Below are 21,792 nucleotides of genomic sequence, written 5' to 3' on the forward strand. Positions count from 1 at the left end.
GTTGACCTGTGCGATCCGGAATCAGGGAGAGACAAAGTTCCAGAGAGAGTGGAGTAAATCATTGATTATATGGAGAAAAACTGTACAAGTATAAAGACACTTGCAGGACTAAAATAAATCCTACGAACTGAGACAGAAGATGTAAAAGGAACTGTGAGATAGGATTAAAACAACAAAGCAGTGTGAAGGGAGGGAGGGAGGTCTCAGCTCGTGGGAGCAAAAAAGAGATGAGATGAAAAGGTTATGATGAAAATAATTGGTTTAATTGTTGTGTGTGTTTGTGTACGATGTTTTGTTTTGTTTTTGTAATGTGTAACTGAAAAATGAATAAAAATTATTTATTTATTTTTAAAAAATTCCCTCACTGAATCTTTCCATTGATCTAATCTGAAAGGTCTCTTCTCCTCCTGGACATCTTTGCTGCCTCAGATAAAACTGATCATCCTCTGCTTCTCAGTTCCTCAATACTTAAGCTTCCTTTTTACTTTTCAACTCACTCATTAGAAAATGCTCCTTCTCCTCTACCTTCCTTCTATCCATTGGGTTCCTCAAGAGTTCTGGTCCTGGCCCCCCGCTGCTTTCTTTCTCCATTTTTCTAACCTTCCCAAACACCACCATTTTCAGTGCTACCTGAATGACGCTACTTCACATCAGCATGAGGACTTGGCTTCCTACAGCAGCTACTTAGAAGGCCATACCAACGCTATGGCTGACAGCTGGGTTCAGTAGTCACTAGTTAAAAGTCCCACGCTGGTGTGGCACAAAGTCAAGGATTCTTATGGCATAAGCAGGAAATGTACATGGCAGCTCTCCATCAGCCTTGGAGTGCTGTTGCTACCACGGCTGCAGGGTAACCCCAAGGGAGGCTCTTCAGCCTCTCACCGTGGGCCCTCTAAAACCTAGCATTGACATTGCCTCCGAAATATTCCTCTCTCCGTCTAGTCCTGCAACTCAAACTGACCACCTGATAGTTTTGTTTGGGCGTATTCAAACAAACACTGAAATTCAGCATATGCCACTACACCGAATCTGTTGTCTTCTTGCCTTAGTCTTCTTCCTCCTAATCCCTACCCATATTCATTGACAATGTCGCTATCCAGGGAAGAAGCCTTAACATTTATCTCCCTGATCTCCATATTCAAGTGTTCTATGGTCATCCCGTGGGTAATTGACTCCCTTTGTTGTTGAGCATGCCAGGCACTCCTGTCTTCCACTGCCTCCCGCAGTTTGGTCAAACTCATGTTGGTAGTTTTGAGAACACTGTCCAACCATCTCGTCCTCTGTCGTCCCCTTCTCCTTGTGCCCTCCATCTTTCCCAACATCAGGGTCTTTTCCAAGGAGTCTTCTCTTCTCATGAGATGGCCAAAGTATTGGCTCCCTTATCTCAGTGCTATTTTCTGAAAAAGGAGGTGCCAGAACTCACCATGAACACCTCCCTCATTATCTTAGAATGGCAATGGTGGCCAATTGAGAGGTGCCAGAACCCAGCTGAGAGGTGCCGGAACTGAGTTCTGGTGAGTTCTGGCTGGGGGGGGGGGCAAGCCCTGCCTATATTTTACTAATAAGTTATATTTCTGTAGTTTACACTAAGTTGCCTGCAAGGTAGTTTGGAAACTATAGTTGGTTTAAGACATGGCTTTTAGGCTGCTGAGAAGGGAGAGGGAACCAGTACCTACTGCATTGTTTTCCGAAAGGCATACTATACATAAATAAATGGGGAGAAAGATCAATTAGAAGGCTGGGGTCCTAGCCCTTCATACCATTTGATAACCACAGAATAATCAGAACTGAACACAGTTGTCAAAACCTCAGCATGGAGACTTTTTAAACTTCTCATCACAACAATGGTTTTGTTGTTTGGTGTAAACGTACATGCACAGACTATTTTACAAGACCCACTAGGTTTATAAAACCATCATCAATGACAGACATGAAACCAGATTTGCCTCTTTTTTAGGTCAGGGCAACTTTTACAACTGCATTCCTTTTAACCTAAAAGAAATCAAGGCAGAAGGAAGAACTATTTGCCAGCAATTGGAGAAGGAATTATTGGTGATCTGCAAGCAATTATATACATTACTGACAGGAGAAATATTGCTTCTCATATATCATATAGAAAAGGAATGGCTGAAGTCCACTGTCTCGGGATTCTCTTCCATCCCCCCTCAGAGCCTAAACTTGCTGACTTTAAAGGAAAATTCAAGAAAAATAGGGCTATGGGAAAGAAATCCTAATACATTCACAGCATAAAAATGGGCCACAAGTATGTTGAAAGCTATGGACAGTTTCAAGGTAATAAACATGGATAATAACAGATTATATCCTGCTAAACCATACTCAAGACTAGATCCACTAAAAATCAACGGACTGAAGTCTACTTACTTGAATGGCCTTAAGTCTACTGAGTATGGGTAACGCTAGATATCAACCACTGGTTTTTCAGTTCTTCCATAAGAAGCAAAACTGAAAAAGCCCCAGGATAATTTAGAAATAATAATAATAATTACAGTTACTTCAAATTTAAGGAACATAAAATGGGGAAATTTCTGTCTCCAAACTGAGAAAAATGGTTTCCTAGAATTCTGAAGCCTCGTACAAGACCATGAAGACAAGATGAATAATTCAAAAACCTATTATTGTGATGCGAAATGTCTTGCAATCATGATCCGTTGATGGGAAGATCAATCAGTAGAAAGGTCGCAGCCACACCATATAGTTAAAGCACTCATGTCACTTTAAGAGTCATGGCTTCCCTCAAAGGATCCTGGGAACTGTAGTTTGTTAAGACTACTGAGAGTTGTTAAGAGACCCATAACAAACCACAATCCCCAGGAGGATGCCATGACTCTTAAAAGTGGCATAGAGTACTTTAAATGTATGGTGTGGGTGAACACTACATTATAAGCCTCTAAAATCCAACTTGCATCAGTAGTTTTGCTTTCCTCGGCTGACAACTTACTTCACCAGCATCCATTTTTCAACTAAACCAGGGTGATGTGGCCATCAACACCAGAAAGCAGCGCATGGGGTTTTTGAGATCAAAGGCTATGGACAAGGCTTGGACAGGAAGTTCCTGGGCTGTCTTGTCACCTCTACCTATCCCGAGGGACAAGCTGGATTAGAATACAGAACTTTCACATGTTCCTCTGAGAATCAGGGCGTGCTATTGGTTAAAAAAAAAAGCACACAAAGCAAGAAAACTCAATTGTATGTTCCGTCAACAGAGTTCCTTTGTTAAGATGAAGAAGAAAAAGGAGTGGTGTGGTGAGGTATTCATAATCTCATGCAAGTCAGTACTAAGAGCATGTGAGAGGTATGGCTTAAGTGTCTCATTAAGAAAAGATAAATTGGGGACAATCAACATATCATAAGCTAATTTCATGACTCAAGTAACTGCAGGTGTTTAAATAAAGTCTTTGCTTTGAGGGAGTGAGAGAAATGCTATCATGTACCATCAAATTCTCTACAGTTTTTTTTTAATAAAAAAAATCCACAGCCCTTTGTGTAATACAATTGACAGTAATTTTCAAAGGTGCCCTTCTGTTTGGAATGTAGAACCTTCAGTCTGAATGACATTTATGCAGACAGGCATTAAAACACACACACACTCCCAAAACTTATTAATGAATTTTGCAGTGGTGGCAAGAGATTGTGTCCTGTTCCATTTGAGGAGTTTATAATCTTTCCTGAACTTTGTTACTTTGTTCTCGGGGGATTTATTTTTCAAGATACAAGCTTTTATTTTCCTCCCCCCACCCACATTGGTTTCCATGAGAATAAGACCAAATAATCCAATCTGGTAGTGACAAAAACGCTCAGACACAAAGTCATTCAGAAAACCCCCCAGGTACTTTCCTTAGCAGCTGCTGGATAAGAGCTGTAGCAAGGAGGAAAAATAAAGGAAAAGGAAAACTGAATGAGAGCATTTATACAGGGCCAAAGTAGGAATCAAAGTAATTGCTGAGGTATAGAAATCCCACTAAACTTTGTCTTCGCTCCATTACAATTCTGTTCATGCAAACCTGATATTAATTGTGGAGCATTTTCCAGTTCAAAACTGTTGAGGCATCTTCACATTTTATAATATTGTTCCAGAGCTCTGTGAATTATGTCTCTCCTCCTAAGTCAACAGCTGGGGTGATAAGAAAACTCGAAAGAAGTACTGTCGTACCTCGTTTTGTGGCCGGGATCCATTCCGGAACCCCCGGCCGCCAGCCATAAAGGATGCAGGGCAAAGTGCTGCATCTGCACATGTGCGCGGAGTGGTTTGCACTTCTGCGCATGCGCGAGTGGCCAACCCGGAAGTAACGCGTTCCGGTACTTCTGGGTTTGCCGTGGACGTTCGCCAGAATGGATGCTAGACAAGGCGGATGTTCGCAGAGGTATTACTGTAATACAATAGAATAGAATAGAATAATAGAATAGAATAATTTATTGGCCAAGTATCAACCATACTTGGAATTTTGCTTCGACTACATTGCAATGTAAAGAAAAACGTACCTCATACAACCACTATTCCCCTCACAATACAGCAGCACAGCGGAAAAACCCCATACCACCAACTGACCTCCCTTTCGCCCACAACTACAGATTCAACAATTTGATGGCACCATGCAATACCTCTCTTGCTCTGCAGAGCCATTCCAATCTTCATGCCTTCCCGTTGCCAACTCATGCTGAAGGGTCACCACTCTTTCCATCTGCTTTAGGTAGTCATTCATGCCCACTGATATGAACAATATTTAAAATCCCCTCCCCCGTTCCTTCTCTCAGACCTATGTCTACCCGCACTTCAATCAGTCAATACACCTTAGCATGAAAAAACATCAATGCAGATTCAGGTAATATACTACATTTTTTAAATAGCTAATTAAAACCAGAATACACCTCTTCGGGGATTTCAGAAAGGAATCTTTCCCAACTCTCCCTGAAGATGCCAGAAATTGAACCCAGGACTTTGCATGCTGAGTACATGCTCCACCACTGAACTATATCTTCCCCTCTCATTCAGGTACTCCACAAGCATTCCCACCATTTGGATCATCCTGAGACCTGAAAGGCACGGCTGTAAAACCAAAACATTCAACATAAATGTAATTCTGATCTCCTCCATCCATTGACCTGGAGTTTTGCAAAGAAGCAAAGCTTACTTGCAGCAGTGTTCCATGAACGGCATTCTGTAGTACGCAGGGATCTGTGCAGTCCGGAAGCCCAGCCAACAAAGACGATACAGTCTGTGGTACCTGGTTTACCATAATAAAGGGGACCAGGGCGCGACCAGCCAACTCACGGGAACGATACACAGGAGAGTGACCACATCTGGTAGGGGGAAGGAGAGGCAGGATTTGTTAGCGCTCACCCATATACACAGCATGTTAACACAAGCAGGTAATTCAAAATGGGGGGGGGGAGCCTTTTCTAGAATTAATAAAATGCATATTGCACAAAAGGATGCTTGAAGAATTCAAGTTCTGTGAATTCAAATGCAACATGATGCGCTCCCCACTCCCCGCCATGTACAGATGAGAACATGACTTTCCTTGAGATTTTGCACTCTATGAGAATTTACACAACATAGCTTAAACAACATATCCAAAAGGGTTAAACACATAAACACAAGTGCATATATATATATATATATATATATGTGTGTGTGTGTGTGTGTGTGTGTGTGTGTGTGTGTGTGTGTATACAGTATATATAAAAGTGCAATAGTATATATATATATATATATGTATATATATATATGTGTGTGTGTGTGTGTGTGTGTATACTACTGCACTTTTATGTTGTGAACTGCCCTGAGTTCTATGGAAGGCAGTGTACAAAAATAATAAGTAAAATGATTATTGTTTTCGTTCATTTATTTTCTTTCAAAAATCACAATTACTGGGGTTTTTTTTAAAAAAAAAACCCAACAACAACAGATTAATGCAGAAAAGGGCAGAATGGGTTTATGAATGAGTATGTGAAATTACCCTGAATTGGAAATAAGACTTATACATTCATCATTTAACTGCACACTAGAGATGAACATACAGCACCTTTCCCTATAAGGAGATTATAACAGCAGCTTTGCATGGAACAAAGAAAGTAACTTTTTTTTAAAAAAAAATGCTTCTTATTTTCATTCTTTTGGCCCATCAAACAATGAGGCTACTTGAGGAGACGCAGGAGCTCTATTTGACAACAACAATAAGTACAGCCTTTCGTGTCATCAGCCCAGCGCTGTGGAATACTCTGCCAATAGAGATTCAGCAGACGCCTTCTGTGCCAACTTTTAAATGCCTGCTGAAAACTCTTCCTATTCCACCAGGCCAAGGCAGCCAATTAAGAATACTGTACATCTTTCCACAATAGCTAACCAATGTCCAGCTTTTAAATTTTTTAATATGGTTTTATATTCTATTGCGAACCACTTTGATTTTTTATATATAGGAACGGCAGCAAGTGCCTCTCGCCAACAACAAGCTGCCTGTCTGGATGCCACTGCTGCCTGTAATGTGGAAAGTGCCCCCCCCACTCAGTCTCAGGCTGAGTTGTCCATAGGACACGCATGAAGGGTGTCGGCAGACCAGGAGTCATTTGGCAAAGGTTTACTCTACAAAATCTTGGGTGCGCTTCTAGGAAAAGCAGACAACCCTCTGACAACTGTCAGTTCCCAACCGTGTTCCTAAATAGTGAATGATTTCAGTGTACAAGATCTACCCCCCCATAATAATAATAATAATAATAATAATAATAATAATAATAATAATAATAGACTCCTCGTTGCATAGCATTGAAAAGGGGAAAGAGTCCCGACTATTCTAGAGTGGCAGGAGAAATTAGTGGAATTTATGAATCTTTCAAAAATGACGGCAGCAATTAGAAATACCCCCAAACAAACCTGTAAAAAAGTATGTTGAGGATTTTTTGAAGAGAGAAGGGATAAATGTAGATTTGGTGATTTGTTTAGATTGAAAGATATAAAGGGAAAATTGGAGAATATGTGTAAATAACAGTTGAGCTAAAGCGAGATAAAATAAAATAATCTAAAGGAAAGCGGTATTCAAACAACAGGAAGTAACTTTTTTCTTCTTCTTTTCTTTATAAGTTTTTTTGATATATTATCTATATATATTTAATATATGTTGATATAATATTGGAAAAATTGTTTAAAATATTATTTGGAATACTATTTGATATATTTGATATGATTTCTTTAGAATATTCTTTTCTTTTTTTGCTATTTTGTTGTTGTTGTCTGTTTTGTTGTTTTGATGTTTCTTTTTGATTATATTTTCATGGATCATCTTACTCTCTTGTACCTGTTGGTTTTATGTAATTTTTTTAAAGAATTGAAATAAAGAAATCTTTTTTAAATAATAATAATAATAATAATTTTATTATTTACTAGTGTATTTCAGCCCGTTCAATAACGGGCTCTAGAACATCCTGGGGTTCGGAGAAGCGCTTGCGCAGCGCTTCTCCGAACCCTGGGACCTGTCATTGCTGTCGGCGGCAGGGGGACAGGAACGGAGGAGGAGAAAGCGCTGCTTTCTCCTCCTTCCTTCCTCTCCCGCAGCCGCCGACAGGAAGCAGACATCCCAGAGTTCGGAGAAGCGCTTGCACAAAATAGGATAGTTGCTTATTTTCTTGACATCTGATGGGAGGGCGTTCCACAGGGCAGGCGCCACTACTGAGAAGGCCCTCTGTCTGGTTCCCTGTAACCTCACTTCTCGCAATGAGGGAACCGCCAGAAGGCCCTCGGCGCTGGATTTCAGTGTCCGGGATGAACGATGGGGGTGGAGACGCTCCTTCAGGTATACAGGACCAAGGCCGTTTAGGGTTTTAAAGCAGGGAGTTCTCATCAATTTAAAGGGACAGGGTCCTGGCAAGGAGTTGCGCATGACGGTCTGCTGCACCCTCCTGCATTCTCAGCCAGGAGTTCCCAGAGGAAAAACTGTCGCTGGGTGGTTAAGCGAGGTAGTAAAAGATTTCAGTTTCCTTGCTTCAAGTCCTCTTCCACAGGGATAACTCTCCCTTGAACTAGGCAAGAGGGTGATTCCTGCTGTCCCACATCCGCAATTATCCTTGGTTTCAAATGAAGGGGAAACATCACAGGAAGCGACTCTTTTTGTAATCATTCTGCATAAATCATAGCCCCTTTCTGCTGAAAGCCAACCTTTTCTATCTGTATGTCTACATAGTAAATACTGTTGAACTGAGTGATCCTCTCATCATTTGAATTCTGGGGGCACATTTTGCTAACAAAGTTTCTGCTAATGGTTCTACAGGTTCAGAGCTATGCAAATTCCGGTGAAGTCTACACTCCCAATGCAGCATGAGTAGAAAACCAAAGTATGGATGATACCCGAATTAGTCATACTGAGGGTAGAGCTACTGAAATCCATTAACTTAAATTAGTAGGTCTTCTCCAGGTTTGACTTATTAGGTATCAGCCTAACATAGCTTGCATTGGAAACAAACTGGAATTAAGATGCTGAACTAAATAATCAGATCTGTTTTGCAAGATATGCTTTCCCCAACTTATTTAGTGGCTTATGCATAGAGGCAAAATCTTTAAAACTGCATTTCTAGAGGGAGGAAGCAAGCAGTTTAGTAGTAGGAAGGATTCAAATAAATGAGAATGCTTTACTGCAACGCGATGCAAAATAATTTGTCTGCAAATGCTCCCATGTTTGTGCTACACCATGCCTTATTTAAATTGAACAAACTCTTGTGTACAAGTGTTTCTTTTCAAATACAATTAACCCTGACACAGTTGCAGATGTTTAGCTTCTAATTAGCAATAACGGCACACTCAAGAATGCCCCTCTTTTTCCTCACAATATTTTACAAATGATGATTTCCCAAAGGAATCTGGCATCAATTCAAGAGAAAGAATGGAAAATGGGAACGCCGCCAGTGTTGTGACTGCCAGATATTCTGTGAAAAGGTACTTTCCAAAAACATGATTCAGAGGGCTTTTTTCCCTCAGCCAACTCTAGAACTGCATTCCATTTTGATTTAATTGCATTAGTTCTAGTAACATAATCAAATGCAGATTACAGTCAAACACTTAAGGAGCTTGCTTTATTCTGTGGTCATTTTAAAATGGCAATTGTTTATTATATCATGGCAAATAATATATGTGTACATAATGCACATAATATATTGGGCTGAAATAAAATCCCAAAACCATACTTGTTGTGGCAAACACAAGGATATGCAGAACAGCGCTTTACCTTTCACACATACTGCCTCTTCCAAACATCAGATTAACATTCATATCAGTGACTGAAAAATATGTGTCTATTCATTCTCACCACCCCACCCCATGTATCTTTTGTTCACCATGAATTGGATTAAAGGACTAGCTTTTCCCAGCAACTGCAATTATTGAAGCAACACTGCATATTTTTACTTATGTAAATTCCCATTCTTTCAGAAAGATGCTGGAAAGGCAGGGAGATTCTCCTACACACAGTGGTCAAATTGGACTAGCTCCTTCTTCCCACCCTAGGAAGAGCTGCTATCCCAGATATACAGGCTAGCCTCTATATTTCTGGGAGAGAGCTGCCCCCCCCCAAGTCAAAAACCAATCCATTTCCATTTGAATATAGTTGCTTCTTAAAGCCACAACTTTAAAACTTTTGAAAAATAGCCTTGGTGGGCAGACAAGTGACTGAAGAAGGAACAGGAAGAAGAAACCTCTCGCTGCTCCAAATTATCCAATACATTTCCCCTCTCCCCATAGGATTTCCGATTTTGATTTACATTTCATAGATGAGGGAAGGGTCACTGACAAGGGCAGGAACAAAGAACCAGGACAGAGAAAGAAAGCTAGATGGGAGTTAGCCAGGATGCAACTAAATTGTAAGGAAATCTGGGCTGATTTGAACAGAGGATCTAGCTGCCTGGCCAACAGGAAGGTCGGAAAGCCAGCTACAAGCTTGAAGACACAGCAACACACCACCAACAGGGTTTGTTTCAACAGCTTATTGGTGAACCTCCTGCCTGGATGCTTCATACACCTCAAGGTTGTGGGTTCGAGCCCCACGTTGGGCAGGGAGTTGGACCAGATGATTCTCGCGGTCCTTCCGAACTCTACAGTTCTACGATTTATCAAAAGTGGCTCATCAAAATGTAAAATTGCTTGATGCTGTTTATTTCAACACAAAAAGGATACAGATTTTAGATACAGATTGTGGCTCCTGACGTAAAATTTAGGCTTCACTTAAGAGGGGTGGGGAATCCCATTTCCTTCCCTTCAAAGAATCCCACCCTTTAATTGCTACTGTATGTCACTCAACCATTACCTGTTGTCAGTACATTTACCGAGCACAAATTTATGGAAGAAAACTGGAATGAGAAAGGAGCCAAAACACAATGGTCCAGCAGATGTAAACAAGCCATAAAACCCTAGGTTGGAGTGCCAGTTCTTGCTTCCTTGTTATTGAAATCACAAGGAAGCCCTTGAACAATACTGTATCTGATTCTGGACTTCCTGTCTATAAGAAAAATACTGTTTCCTCCTGGCAGTTCACAATAAACATGGGAAATCGTTTGACTTGTCAAATAAAGTCTCCCAAGATTAAAAAGTGCTGGTGGCAATCAAGCTAACTTAACTATGTTTGCATATATATTATAAAATGAAACATACTTCCTTCAAGTTAAAAAATAAACAGTCCTCCAGCAATAAGTCTGGATTTAACAAGCAGGATTACAATGAAAGCGGTCTGTGATCTCTCTTCTCACTTGAGTCTGAGTGGTGCTGGGGTCGCTTCAGATTAATCTGAAGGGATTTGCTTTTTGATAGCGAATAAACAAAGCAAAATATACAAGCTGTATCATGCAACAGCTGGAAAATCTTGGAGTGAAACCATAAATTTTACTATTCAAATAAGCACTCTCAGTGTTTGAGCTTTAAGTATTTAACCTTTGCATAGTCAGAATGAACTTTAATACGATGACACGCCTGACCGTTACAAAAACCAAAGTATATTGAAGTGAAGGCTTTCCTGGAAGTCTGGCAAGCCTGAATAATGTTTTTGCTGGTGGGGGGGAAGTGTTTGCTGTTTTCCTTTTATACTTCCCTGCTTGGGAAGTCTAATTTAGAGAAAGATAATTGTGTAATTTGACCAAACTGCGGGAGGCAGTGGAAGACAGGAGTGCCTGGCATGCTATGGTCCATGGGGTCACAAAGAGTCGGACACAACTAAACGACTAAACAACAACAACAACAACAACAATTATGTAATAAGTGATTCAAGGCAACTGAAATGCACTCTGTCAAATTTCCTCTACAGTAATAGGGTAATACCTCTAGTGGGGGACACATTATGGGCTGGTTTGTCCAACTTTTTTCTCCACTCTGCACTCAGCTCTCAACAGTGGCTCCTAGAAGCTGTCAGCAACAGCAGCCACACCCTGGGAACGGCTTTGACTGGCTGGCTAAACCAGGTGAGGTCTCAAACCCACCCCCACCCCAGTAGTTAGGGAATTCCCCTGCATGCGAAGATAGGCTCCGGTGGATTGAGGGTCCAACAGTCAAGAAGGTGGTTTCTGCACGTGTTGCAGAGGGAAGTGAGGGGCAAAAGGGACTTGTCAACCTGGTCCTAAACCTTCGTTTCCTTGCAGCTATGCTCATTCATGAGAAAGGCTTCAGGAGCAAACCCTGAGGAACAATCTGCATCCACTTCCTTGCGAGACATCTTTGGGAGAAGGGAAGGCTAAGGAGTGAACCCCACACAAACCAGAGTGGAGTCCCTTAGACGGCTGGATGGCACCTTGTATGCCTCCTTCCGTCAACTCTTGCAGCCAAGCTGGTGCCAAATATCTTGCTCTGCTTGCCTTTGGGCCACATCAGTGAGGCCGAGAGGCGGGGGGACTACACTGCCCAGGCCTGCACCCCAGAGAGGTCACTTTGCTGCTGCTGCTGCTGCTGCTAATACAGCAAAAACAACACAGGAGGCAGCAGTTAATGAGTTACTGGTCTCTGCAGCCACAACAGGCGCTGTGATTCCCCAGCCATTTGACTTCACCCCCAGAGGTGCACTCCATTGTCTCCCAAGACAATGCCAACAACAGCTATGCAAAAAAAAAAAAATTCCGTTTATCCACACTACAAAATAGTAACTGGCATGCGGGTCAAACAGCACAGTGTTTTCCCTGCACTTCTTCTGCTGCCCTTCCTCTTCTTCATGGCAATGACAGCAGTGGCATCCCTGCTCCTCAGGACCCACTTACTTGCAGCCGGTGGCGATATTGTGTCACTTGTGCTTAACATTTGTTTTCTTTTGCTGTCTTTTGAGCAGTGCCAGTGCGACCCTCCGCCCCCTTTCTCCCTGCTCTAGGAGCCTTGTTGGGTGAAGAGCTGGCGGCAGTGATGCTGGCTGCAGCTGCCAGTGCCAGGTGTGGAGGCCCCAAAAACACAGGGGATGAGGCAGTTACTCCCCCCCCCTCCCAAGGGGTTGCCCTGCTCATATTTTTCACATTCTGCTCCATCTTCTCCATGCAGAATACACCACTACCATAATTACGGTAAAACAAAGAAACAAGAAAGGTGAGCTAATTTGTCTTACACAGGGGAAAACAAACCAGGTTCTAAGTAGCTCATACTATTGTGTATTCATATCCAGGTAATACAATTCCATGCGGAGGCTGATGTTGTAATCGAAGATCCCAAGAACTATGCAACTAGTTTCACACTGCAAGGGCTCCTGAGAAAACACTGTGCCACACCGCATTGCGAACAGTTTTTGAATTTGAGTGTGTAAATGTGGCATAAGGGGCCTGTTTCTGAAAGTGGCAGAGGGGGGGAGATCAAAATTCTCAATGATTTTACATGTTAAGCTCCAGAACCTGGCAAGGCCGGGTAGCTGCTGGGGCACATCAACAGCCCCCGAGCAAAGCCAGACTTAGTCCGATCCCCAATCCATCATTGTGCTCATGCTCCCCTATTCTCTGTAAGAATAGTTTTAACCAACCTTTATCCCTTTTTTAAAATTTCTTGTACATTACTTAAATACTTTTGCAGCTAAGCGACACACACACACACACACACACACAATTTATAAGTGCAATTAATTAATTTATTAAAAATAAATAAAAGACCAGCAGAAACATTGGATAAAGGATCAGGAATCAATAATTAGTAGCTAGGGAATGGGGAGGGCTTCTTGCCTGGGATCGAGTGTTATAAGACTCTTGTCTTGGAAAGGCCAGCTAAAATAAGACGCCTCTACCCCCAATAACTAGAGGTGGCCTTGTTGCATTTACTTGATGCCTAGAAGTTATGACTCAATACTTTCATCTACAGATGTAGCAGAAATTAAATGTTCTCGGTGACATTTTGTGCTATTTATATTCCGACACAAACTACTAAATAAAACATTTGCTTTCAGCAGCACGTGATCAAAGAACAAAACTCAATAAATTTAGATCCACAACTTGCGAAATTATTTCCAGCGCATTTCTGCTGCCTCAGCTACCCTTTGCAAATATTCAGCCTTGTGCAAACCAGCAATGGAGTTGGCAGCATTCCGTGCATAACAATCAGCAATTTCTATAAGAAAGCTCCATAATAATTCAGATGCCCTTCAAAACATTCACTTAAAGCACTAACTAATAGCACAAGTAAAAGACCAATCATTGGGAAAGTAGGTAACATATGTTTAAAATACAAAAAGAAATCCATGAAGGCTGTGTGGACATACAAATCTTCCTTATCAGACTTCCAGTCAATCTAGGCAAAATGTTCTCTACCATGAAGGACAGCAACTCTGACAATGATCCTTTTGACTGGAATTGCTAGGCAGATAGGGATTAAACCTGATTACTGCAGGACATGTGCTGTGCCACCAAACTATATGTTCTCCCCCATGTGCACTATCATATGCAAATATTTTAACCTAGACTTTGAACTTTTGTAATTCAGCTTCAGGTTGCTTAATCCAAATGCAAACAAGAGACCATAACCATTTATATGAATATTATGGTCTTTTAAATCACCACAGGATATTTAACTACAAAGGACTTCCAGTCCTATGGTTCTCTCTCATTTAGAAATCTGATACAGGTAAGAAAGTATGTCGAACTGTAAAGTTGGAAGGGACCCCAAGGGTCATCTAGTCCAACCCCCTGAAATGTAGGAATCTCCACTAGTACATTCATAACAGATGGCCACCCAAACTTTGCTTAAAAACCTCCAAGGAAAAAGAGTCCGCAACCAACCCAGGGAGTTTGCTCCACGGTCAAAAAGCCCGTATTACCAAAAAGTTATTCCTGACTTTTAGCTGGAATCTCCTTTCTTTAACTCGAAGCCATTAATTTGGGTCCTAGCCTCCGAAGCAGGAGAAAACAAGCTTGCTCCATCTTCCATGTGACAGCCCTTTAGATATTGAAGATGGCTATTGTATCTCCTCTCAGGCTCATTTTTCCAGGCTAAATATACCCAATTCCCTCAACCAGTCCTCATAAGGCTTGGTGATCCTCTTGGTCACCCTCCTCTGCACACAATCAAGTTTGCCATGTCCATTAATTTCAGTGGGTCGAGAATGACTCAGCTCAAGGATTGCTAGCCTAGTTTGAACTGGTAGACACCTTCTGAATTTTGAGAGAGCACTGTGGGCGCCAGTCACAACATGGCTACCATGGGGAAGGTCACAGCAAAACACAGCATGGCTTCTGTGAGGGACCACGGCATAACATTTTTGTTCAGATAATCAGCTGATCTGAGAGGACACATTCATCACAATCTAATATTGCACCATCAGAAATGCTATATTTTAATTAATACATTTGTGAGCATTTTTAACTTCTTAATATGACAAAATCTCTGTAAAGAAGCTGGTAAAATGCGGTCTAGACAATTCTACCATTCAGTGGATTTGTAACTGGCTGACTTACCGAACCCAAAGGGTGTTCATCAATGGCGGCTCCTCATCCTGGAGAGAAGTGACTAGTGGGGCCACAGGGTTCTGTCTTGGGCCTAGTCTTATTCAACATCTTTATCAATGACTTGGATGATGGACTTGAGGGCATCCTGAGCAAGTTTGCAGATGACACCAAATTGGGAGGGGTGGCTAATACCCCAGAGGACAGGATCACACTTCAAAATGACCTTAACAGATTAGGCAACTGGGCCAAAGCAAACAAGATGAATTTTAACAGGGAGAAATGTAAAGTACTACACTTGGACAAATAAAAAGAGAGAGCAGTACATGTGAAAAGGATCTAGGAGTCTTGGTAGACCACAAACTTGACATGAGTCAACAGTGTGATGCAGCAGCTAAAAAAGCCAATGCAATTCTGGGCTGCATCAATAGGAGTATAGAATCTAGATCAAGGGAAGTAATAGTACTACTGTATTCTGCTCTGGTCAGACCTCACCTGGAATACTGTGTCCAGTTCTGGGCACCACAGTTCAAGAAGGATACTGATAAGCTGGAACGTGTCCAGAAGAGGGCAACCAAAATGGTCAAAGGCCTGGAAACGATGCCTTATGAGGAACGGCTTAGGGAGCTGGGTATGTTTAGCCTGGAGAAGAGAAGGTTAAGGGGTAATATGATAGCCATGTTCAAATATATAAAAGGATGTCATATAGAGGAGGGAGAAATGTTGTTTTCTGCTGCTCCAGAGAAGCGGACACGGGGCAATGGATTCAAGCTACAAGAAAGAAGATTCCACATAAACATTAGGAAGAACTTCCTGACAGTAAGAGCTGTTTGGCAGTGGAATTTGCTGCCAAGGAGTGTGGCGGAGTCTCCTTCTTTGGAGGTCTTTAAGCAGAGGCTTGAAAGCCATATGTCAAGAATGCTTTGATGGTGTTTCCTGCTTGGCAGGGGGGTGGGCTGGATGGCCCTTGTGGTCTCTTCCAATTCTATGATTCTATCAGTTAACAGACAAAAGTTCTTCTTCAGTTCACATCTTTTATTTGCTTAAAATAGCTCTTAGTGACAGAATGTGGCAGTCTGTGGTCCAGTAAGTATAAAAATAAAAGTGTCTAAACCTTATGCCCTCTTTCAGTCTGAGGCCCCACCCTCCAATCAGGCCTGAGTGTGATTTCTTTCTTTCTTTCTTTCTTTCTTTCTTTCTTTCTTTCTTTCTTTCTTTCTTTCTTTCTTTCTTTCTTTCTCTCTCTCTCTCTCTCTCTCTCTCTCTCTCTCTCTCTCTCTCTCTCTCTCTCACACACACACACACACACACTCCATATCCATACAGACATCCAACACATCCAGAACACAGTGGATTTATAATACGGATACAAAGTTAAGTTCCGACTATAAAGTAATTTTAGAAGCCTGCTCCCCTCATTAACAAAATGTGGTGTCCCTCCTCCCCAGAAAGACACTGTCTTAAGTACTGTATAAGGCAGTATCCCTAGCCTCAAAAAAAGAAAGAAAAGAAAAAGTCTATTTGCAAAGTTTATCATATTGAAAAGCCCTATTTTCTTTTTCACTCCAGATCAGCTTTTCAACAACTGTAGGTTTCGCTCCTGAGACTGATAGGAATTTGGCTGTTATTTGAAGTGGTCATTTAACAAGCGAGCTGAAACGGAGCCACTCCTAAGCCCACTTGTGTATAACATTTCTAAGAAAAGTTATCTCAGCGAGATGAAAAGCTGCACTCCCCACCCCACCCCACCCCCTCGCATGTGTGTGTATATAGATTTTTACACCCTAGAGAAATATTTTCCCATCATATTTCAGAGCCATCATCAAGCCTGCTGGGATTTTCTATTTCAACTAGATGTTTATTGTATTTTACAGATGCAGTTTTTCCAACCCACAATGACTTCAGCTAGCTTTTGCTTAGCAATTTGTTGAAGCCACATGGGGTTCATTACAAATTCTTCTTTTCTAACCATTTAGCAAATATTCCTCCAAATAAAGAATGATTCTGCCAACTTGAAGCCATTTAGAAAATAACATGAAACCAGAAAGACTGCTTGCTAGTCATGGCAATATTTTATCTTGGTGTCACCAAATAGCAATGGGTGAGAAACAGCGTGAGAAACTGATTAACTGGTTAAAAAACAATCTATTACAGAGAAAACACTTTTTCTTCCGGAGATCCCTTGTCTTTTTCTGACTTCGGTTGCAATCATGCACCACACTTAAAAATGCCCAACTCCATAGACACTGGGGAACTGGGCAAAACAGGGAGAAGATGCTGAAAATACCAACTCCAACCTCCGCTTGAACAGGGTGCTCCTATTTCCAGTTGAGTCCAGACCCAATTGTTGGTGGCTTTTTTCTAAACACATTCCTTTCCCTTCACTTCCTTCACTTTATGCATCTTCCTTTACTAGTTTGAAGACCTAATGGCTTGATTTGCATGTTGCACGATCAATCAATAAATTTATTGTGAGTAGCCACACTTAGTATGGCTATACACAATAAAAACTATGGCTTGGCATACGTGCAAGCCTGTGAGCTCCCAAAAAAAGAGGTTGCAGGGGCTTTGCTACTCTATGGTTGTTCTATTGCTGTGCCGAGCTAAGCTAAGTTTGGCTTGTAGTTTGGCTACCCCCAGACAAGCCACAAGCTTTAAACTACGTATAGGACAAATGTTGGTTAAAGCTTGTGTTTTGCCTGGAGAGAGCTAAACCACAAGCCCAGGCTGGAAGGATGCAACATCTCATGGGAAGGAGGAAAGCAGCAACCATTTTTCCTGGAGTGCAAACATTCATGAAAGACATGGTTTGGTTTGGTTTAGCTTAGCATGATGTAAAGAAGGCTGATCGCCGAAGAATTGATGCTTTTGAATTATGGTGCTGGAGGAGTCTCTTGAGAGCCCCATGGACTGCAAGAAGATCAAACCTATCCATTCTTAAGGAAATCAGCCCTGAGTGCTCACTGGAAGGACAGATCCTGAAGCTGAGGCTCCAATACTTTGGCCACCTCATGAGAAGAGAAGACTCCCTGGAAAAGACCCTGATGTTGGGAAAGATTGAGGGGACAAGGAGAAGGGAACGACAGAGGACGAGATGGTTGGACAGTGTTCTCGAAGCTACCAACATGAGTCTGACCAAACTGCGGGAAGCAGTGGAAGACAGGAGTGCCTGGCATGCTTCTGGTCCATGGGGTCACGAAGAGTCAGACACAACTAAATGACTAAACAACAGCATGACCTAGAACAAAGTTGAATAGCTCAGTTCTCCAGCACACATTAAAAGTGCACCATAAACCTTTTAACTCTATACAGAGGCAGTAATCTGTAACCTCTGAGTGTATTATTTATTTTTATTTTTATTATTTAGATTAAATTTTTATACGGCCCTTGATCCACAGATCTCAGGGCAGTTCATAACATAAATATACAAGATAAAAAAAACAACCAGCGTTATTACCTCTCAGGGACAGGAAAGGGACTTTCTTTCTCTTCCCACCCACTGTTCCAGAAAGATTGCTTTGAAATTCACCCAGATTTCAAGAACAGCTTGCCGTCTAGAACATGTCACGATGCCCAAGGTTAAAGTTAAAATGCTAGGATTAACTCAGAACTTAGTAAAAGTGCATTCTTCATTAATGGAGTGTTGCAAGTTCATAGCCTTGAAGTTATGTACTCATCTTTGCAACAACAACACCAAAGTGGGGATAATTGTGGGTGAATAATTAAGATTTTTAAAAAATAAGTATGCAGCATCGTAATAAATCTAGCATTTAGGAGGGAAAGCACAATTATAAAATTAACTATTCTGAAGCATTTCAGAGTTGCAATCCTATACCCACTTCCTGGGGAATAAAGGTAAAGCTAAAGGAACCCTGACAGTGAAGTCCAGTCGCAGACGACTCTGGGGTTGAAGCCATAGCTGCCAAGTTTTCCCTTTTCTCGCGAGGAAGCCTATTCAGCATAAGGGAAAATCCCTGTAAAAAAGGGATAACTTGGCAGCTATGGTTGAAGCGCTCATCTCGCTTTACAGGCTGAAGGAGCAGACAGTTTTTCCTGGTCATGTGGCCAGCATGACTAAGCCACATCTGGCGCAATGGACACCGAAACCAGAGCGGCGCACGGAAACGCCATTTACCTTCCCGCCAGAGTGGTACCTAATTTATCTACTTGCACTTTAACATGCTTTCAAACTGCTAGGTTGGCAGGAGCCGGGACAGAGCAAAGGGAGCTCACCATGTTGTGGGGATTCGAACCACTGACCTTCTGATCGGCAAGCCCAAGAGGCTCAGTAGTTTAGACCACAATGCCAACTGCGTCACTCTTGGGGAATAAGTCCCGTTAAACTCAGTGGGACTTGCTTCTGAATAAGGACATACAGGATCTGGCTGCATATCATTAGTACTGTGGTCTCACTATTCTGGAATACTAGCTTCCCTAATCCAATATTAGGGAAGAGATACAGCTGAAATTTGTTCCTTAAAAAAGAGAGAGAAAAGTGCCAGTACTTCCTTTATTGTCCTTTCCAACACAAACTATCTCCTTAGCCTAGAAGCTGCATGGAGCCTTTCTCAGAAGTCATAACTAGGGTTGCCAGACTCAAGAGAGGAGAGGACTTCTGTGCCTTTAATTGCCCTGCTCTCTTTTGAGCCTGAAAACCTTAAAGAGAAACCAGCAGACCCTTTGCTTGGAAATTAAACAAAGGGTCTGCTGGTTTCTCTTTAAGGTTTCCAGACTCAAAAGAGAGCAGGGCAATTAAAGGCACAGAAGTCCTCTCCTCTCTTGAGTCTGGCAACCCTAGTCATAACCTCTTACAGTTACATTAGGCGAGAGCACCCACCTCCATCTCTAAGTACCACAGGTGCAACTGGCAATGCAAAACCAGCAACTGATTTTGTAACTATAATATGCTTAGCTGGTGCTGCGATTGCATTTCCCCATAAGCACTACAGATGAAAGCAGAGAGGAGGAAGTGCACACAAAGGGCATCGCAGAGCAAAACCAATTAGCTAGTTTTTCAGCTGAAGCAAATCAAAGAGCTATGGTGAGGGAGGGAAATCAGTTAATGACAAGGAGGCACATTAAATACAGGCATGCGTAATATCTATACACGTACAACCAACGGAAACAACTCTTCTGTGTACATAATACCAAGCACATTAGAAATGTATTGTTTCTTCTACTTATCAAAAACAAACATTTAGAAGGTGCTTCTATTTTTAGCCAGCTCAAGGGCAATGCTGTTTGAGCATCTCTCAAGGTAAGATATGGGCTTGCTTTAGCGAGCAAATAAGCAGGTGACTTGCAACACCCAAACCCACAGACTTTACTATTCGTATTTGTATTTCCACCAATATTGACAGGAGTTATTAATTTCAAGATTAAAAAAACACAATGTTTCAGGCATAACGTCATGTTATTTAAAACTGCTCATTAAATATTGGCCCAGTCACACCTCAATGTCTATTTTGATATGAGACTCTCAACACTCCAACAGCTAGAGCTTTTTAAAGAAGGAAGGAAGGAATTCTTTCTAATTTACTAAGCTACAAAATATTTATAGAAATCATTCCATTGTCTTCCTTACATCTTTTACAGCCTCAAAAGCCTGAAAATAATTAGCAGGGTTCTGTTTTTTACAATTTTATCTTTATATTGTGCTTATTAAAAAGTGGCATATTTGACTTCAAACCCAAAACTGCACATGGTAAATTTGGCCCAGTAAAAAGGGGAGGTGTTGGGGTGGATGGGACAATGAGCATCATAAATATTTACAATCTATTGCTACAGAGGCAACACTTGGGCATTGCACTCACTGCTTACAGAATCACAGAATTGTTGAGTTGGAAGGGATCCGAAGGATCATCTAGTCAAACACTTTGCAGCGCAGGAATCACAGCTAAATGATCCCTGCCTTGTTAGAATTTCCTGCCCAGTAAGTAGCAGCAAAAGTATTAGGCCCTATCCACCAGAGAGTAGAATTCTCTCAGCTTTGCTTGAAAAGTTTTGGCAAAAATCTCAGTGCTTCCTACTAATCTGCCAAGTTTCCCAATTAAATACAGAGAGAATGATTACGATGCAGTCTTATCAATGCCTTTTTCAATCAAAAGTTATTTATGTTTTGAACTAGAATTCCTACTGACATCTGATAGAAGGAAAAACCCGACTTGAGAGGTATTTGCTGTGTTTCAGTTCCATTGGATCCAAATCCTACTTAAAACATTCTGGTGTTCATTCTGTAATCTGCCACATTTTAAATCAATTCACTATTATCAAGTACTCTGCATGTTCCTGGTATTTTCTCTAGGGTTGAGTAGCAGGAAAACAACAATCAGAATAGGTATTACTGTGTTATATCCAGAGTATCCCTTCCACAAATGGATGAGCTCCATCCTTTTGCAATCTTGATTTATATGTAATACCTATGTAATTAATGTATTTTTAATCTTTTGTTGGAAGCCGCCCAGAGTGGCTGGGGAACCCCAGCCAGATGGGCGGGTTAGAAATAATATATTATTATTATTATTGACATTCCCACCCTCTTTTCCTTTCTTGATTTACATTCCAAGATTCCACTCCCTTCCTGCACCAGAGGCTGAGATCGAATGCTTTCATTTGGAGGGGGGGGGGGAATACAACACCCAACTATAGTCTACTGCAGGCATCCCCAAACTTCGGCCCTCCAGATGTTTTGGACTACAGTTCCCATCATCCCTGACCACTGGTCCTGTTAGCTAGGGATCATGGGAATTGTAGGCCAAAACATCTGGAGGGCCGCAGTTTGGGGATGCCTGGTATACTGTATTCATGGAAACTATTGTTTATTCTGAGGCCCAGTTTGGACAAAACATTAAACCATGATTTAGCCTTAGAGAAACAGATCCTACTTAAACTGCTTCCTATCCTCTCTCC

At 41.6% G+C, this 21,792-nt stretch overlaps 1 protein-coding gene across 2 annotated transcripts in view; it reads right to left on the reverse strand.

Moving 5' to 3' along the window:
- The window catches only part of THADA (THADA armadillo repeat containing), a 149,327-nt gene that overhangs the window by 60,273 nt on the left and 67,262 nt on the right, over positions 1-21,792 (reverse strand). For both annotated transcript variants that reach the window (XM_035111204.3, XM_035111205.3), the window contains exon 29: positions 5,151-5,319. In XM_035111204.3, the coding sequence (XP_034967095.3) occupies positions 5,151-5,319 (169 nt within the window). The remainder of the gene's footprint in view (positions 1-5,150; positions 5,320-21,792) is intronic.

The sequence above is a fragment of the Zootoca vivipara genome, chromosome 3 (assembly GCF_965207765.1).
Source record: "Zootoca vivipara chromosome 3, rZooViv2.hap1.1, whole genome shotgun sequence".
Lineage (NCBI taxonomy): Eukaryota > Metazoa > Chordata > Lepidosauria > Squamata > Lacertidae > Zootoca > Zootoca vivipara.